The sequence below is a fragment of the Alligator sinensis genome, unplaced genomic scaffold (assembly GCF_000455745.1).
Source record: "Alligator sinensis unplaced genomic scaffold, ASM45574v1 scaffold876_1, whole genome shotgun sequence".
Lineage (NCBI taxonomy): Eukaryota > Metazoa > Chordata > Crocodylia > Alligatoridae > Alligator > Alligator sinensis.
Genome location: NW_005841938.1, coordinates 3,363,146 through 3,365,214, shown reverse-complemented (window position 1 = coordinate 3,365,214; position 2,069 = coordinate 3,363,146). Strand labels below are relative to the sequence as shown.

General features: G+C 42.4%; 1 protein-coding gene across 2 annotated transcripts in view; it reads left to right on the top strand.

Moving 5' to 3' along the window:
• The first annotated feature begins 1,245 nt into the window (after nt 1-1,245).
• MMD (monocyte to macrophage differentiation associated) overlaps nt 1,246-2,069 on the top strand; it is a 17,717-nt gene continuing 16,893 nt past the window's right edge. Inside the window, exon 1 of one of the 2 annotated variants that reach the window (XM_014518073.2) lies at nt 1,246-1,454. In XM_014518073.2, the coding sequence (XP_014373559.1) occupies nt 1,377-1,454 (78 nt within the window). In that variant the 5' untranslated portion in view covers nt 1,246-1,376. The remainder of the gene's footprint in view (nt 1,455-2,069) is intronic. The other variant, XM_014518074.2, reaches the window with a different exon arrangement.

Below are 2,069 nucleotides of genomic sequence, written 5' to 3'. Positions count from 1 at the left end.
TCAGAATATGGCTTTAAATAGTGATCCAGTTCAAAAGTGTAGGAAACTGGGACTTTGGGGAGAGCATGAGATATTGTTTTCATGAGTGTGCAGGCACTGCTGATCACTGGTACAATATGGTTTTGCACTTCTTTGGTATGACTGCTTTGAACACTAAGCAAATCCTAATTATATGGTGTTGATTTTAACTCTGTGTGTGGTTTAAAAAAATGTTAGAATGAGCACCAGATAGTTGCATAGTAGTTGTCCATGTCTGTATGTTCACATTATTCATGATTTTTAAGTATTTCTGGTTCTCTGTGCTGGCAAGTTTTTTTTTTTCTTTTCTTAAATTTGCTTAAGATTCCATTTGGGAGACCTCTAAACTTCTGCATACCTATTTAAGGAAGATTCCCCTGTTTCCTGGTAATCCCAGAAAATTCCCAAATAAAAGATACAGCCGGGGCAACAAGTTGCAGTCTGATCTTTACTGTTTGCTTGCCCTTGAAGCTTTTGTGATCTAAATACTGCCTTAAGCAGCATATCTATTTTTAGGGTTTTATAGACAGAAAGTGGTACAGAGCCTTAAAGGAAAACCCTAAGCATGCATCACTTGGACCAAAAGAACAGGAGCCTCTTAGAAACGTAGAAACAGCAATATCCGAGTTGTCCTAGTTCCAAAAGGTTCATTTCTAACAGTTGCATATCATGAGAGAAGCCTGCTGGGGCTGTAGAGAAGAGGATACATATTAAAATCAGAGTTATATATGGATCAGGGTTTCTCTTTGCCCTTCCTTGGAGCTGCTGCCCCTGTATATGTTAATAAAGACGAAATATTTACTTGTCGTTTGAACAATCCGAGGGAACGGTGAGAGTCTGATCGTGAATGCAAAGGCTACTAAATGCAAAGAGCCTTATATACGTGGGGATTTATTTCTCTTTAGTTAGATGGGCACATGCGCACACATTTGTTTAATGCAGAGGTTCTCAAACCATGGTCCGCGGACCACCACTGGTCCACAAGCTCCATTCAGGTGGTCCACAGAAAGGTTGCAGAACAATTGAGAATATCTGTACTTGGTAAGACTACTGATATTAAAATAGGAGTTGTGTGCTTTGATTTGTAGGACTAAAAAAAGTTTATTAAGTGGTGCGCTGAGACCCTCAGCAATTTTCAAGTGGTCCGTGAAAAAAACAGCTTGAGAACCACTGGTTTAATGCATTTTCTCTTGACCTCAGTTTTCAGGTGTATATTTTATTTTTAAAGAATCTATGTCAAGAAATGTTAAACATGGCTTGCTGTTTTTAATGTTACTAGGTTGAAGGCAGACCTTCTTGCTTAGGCACTGCTTTGGGGTAGTTGCTGACCTTTTTTCCTCATTTATTTCAACAGGTTCATGAACCACCCAGCTCCAGCAAATAGCCGCTACAAACCTACTTGCTATGAACATGCTGCTAACTGCTACACACATGCAGTAAGTGAATTTCATCATCTTTCTAGTTTGCTTCAGTTAATCTATTCTGTTGTCTTTTCCCTTTGCATATCTAAATATATGATTGCAACTTTTAACGTAAATAGAATGATCTGAAAGCTTGGACGAGACTGTAATAGTTAATAAGAGGCTGGTAAGATGGTTAGCATCTATACATCTAAAAAGGTGCGAGTATCAACCATAAAATGCATGTAGCTCAATTGCATGTACAAGGGCTCAAAAGGTCACTTAAAAAAAACAAGTACACATTAAATCAGGGGTGGGCAAAATACGGCCCGCGGGCAGGATCTGGCCCACGAGGTCATTCTATCCAGCCCACGGGGCCCCTAAAAAAAAATGTAGGAAATTAATATTTCTCTGCCCTTGGTTCCTGTCAAAAATGGGGAAGCCCGGCAGGCTCCCACAAAAGCAGGGCCTGCCCCCCAGCTGGAAGCCCCAGCTGCGGTTTCTGAGCTGGGCAGGGAAGGAGTGCGGGTGGTGGGGTAAGTGGCTCCTCCCCGCCCACGCCCGGTGCCCCATGCTACAGCTGCTTGCAGCCTGCATGGGGCTGCCTGTGCCAGCTCCGGACAGCCCCACACGGGGTGCGAGTGCCTGCAC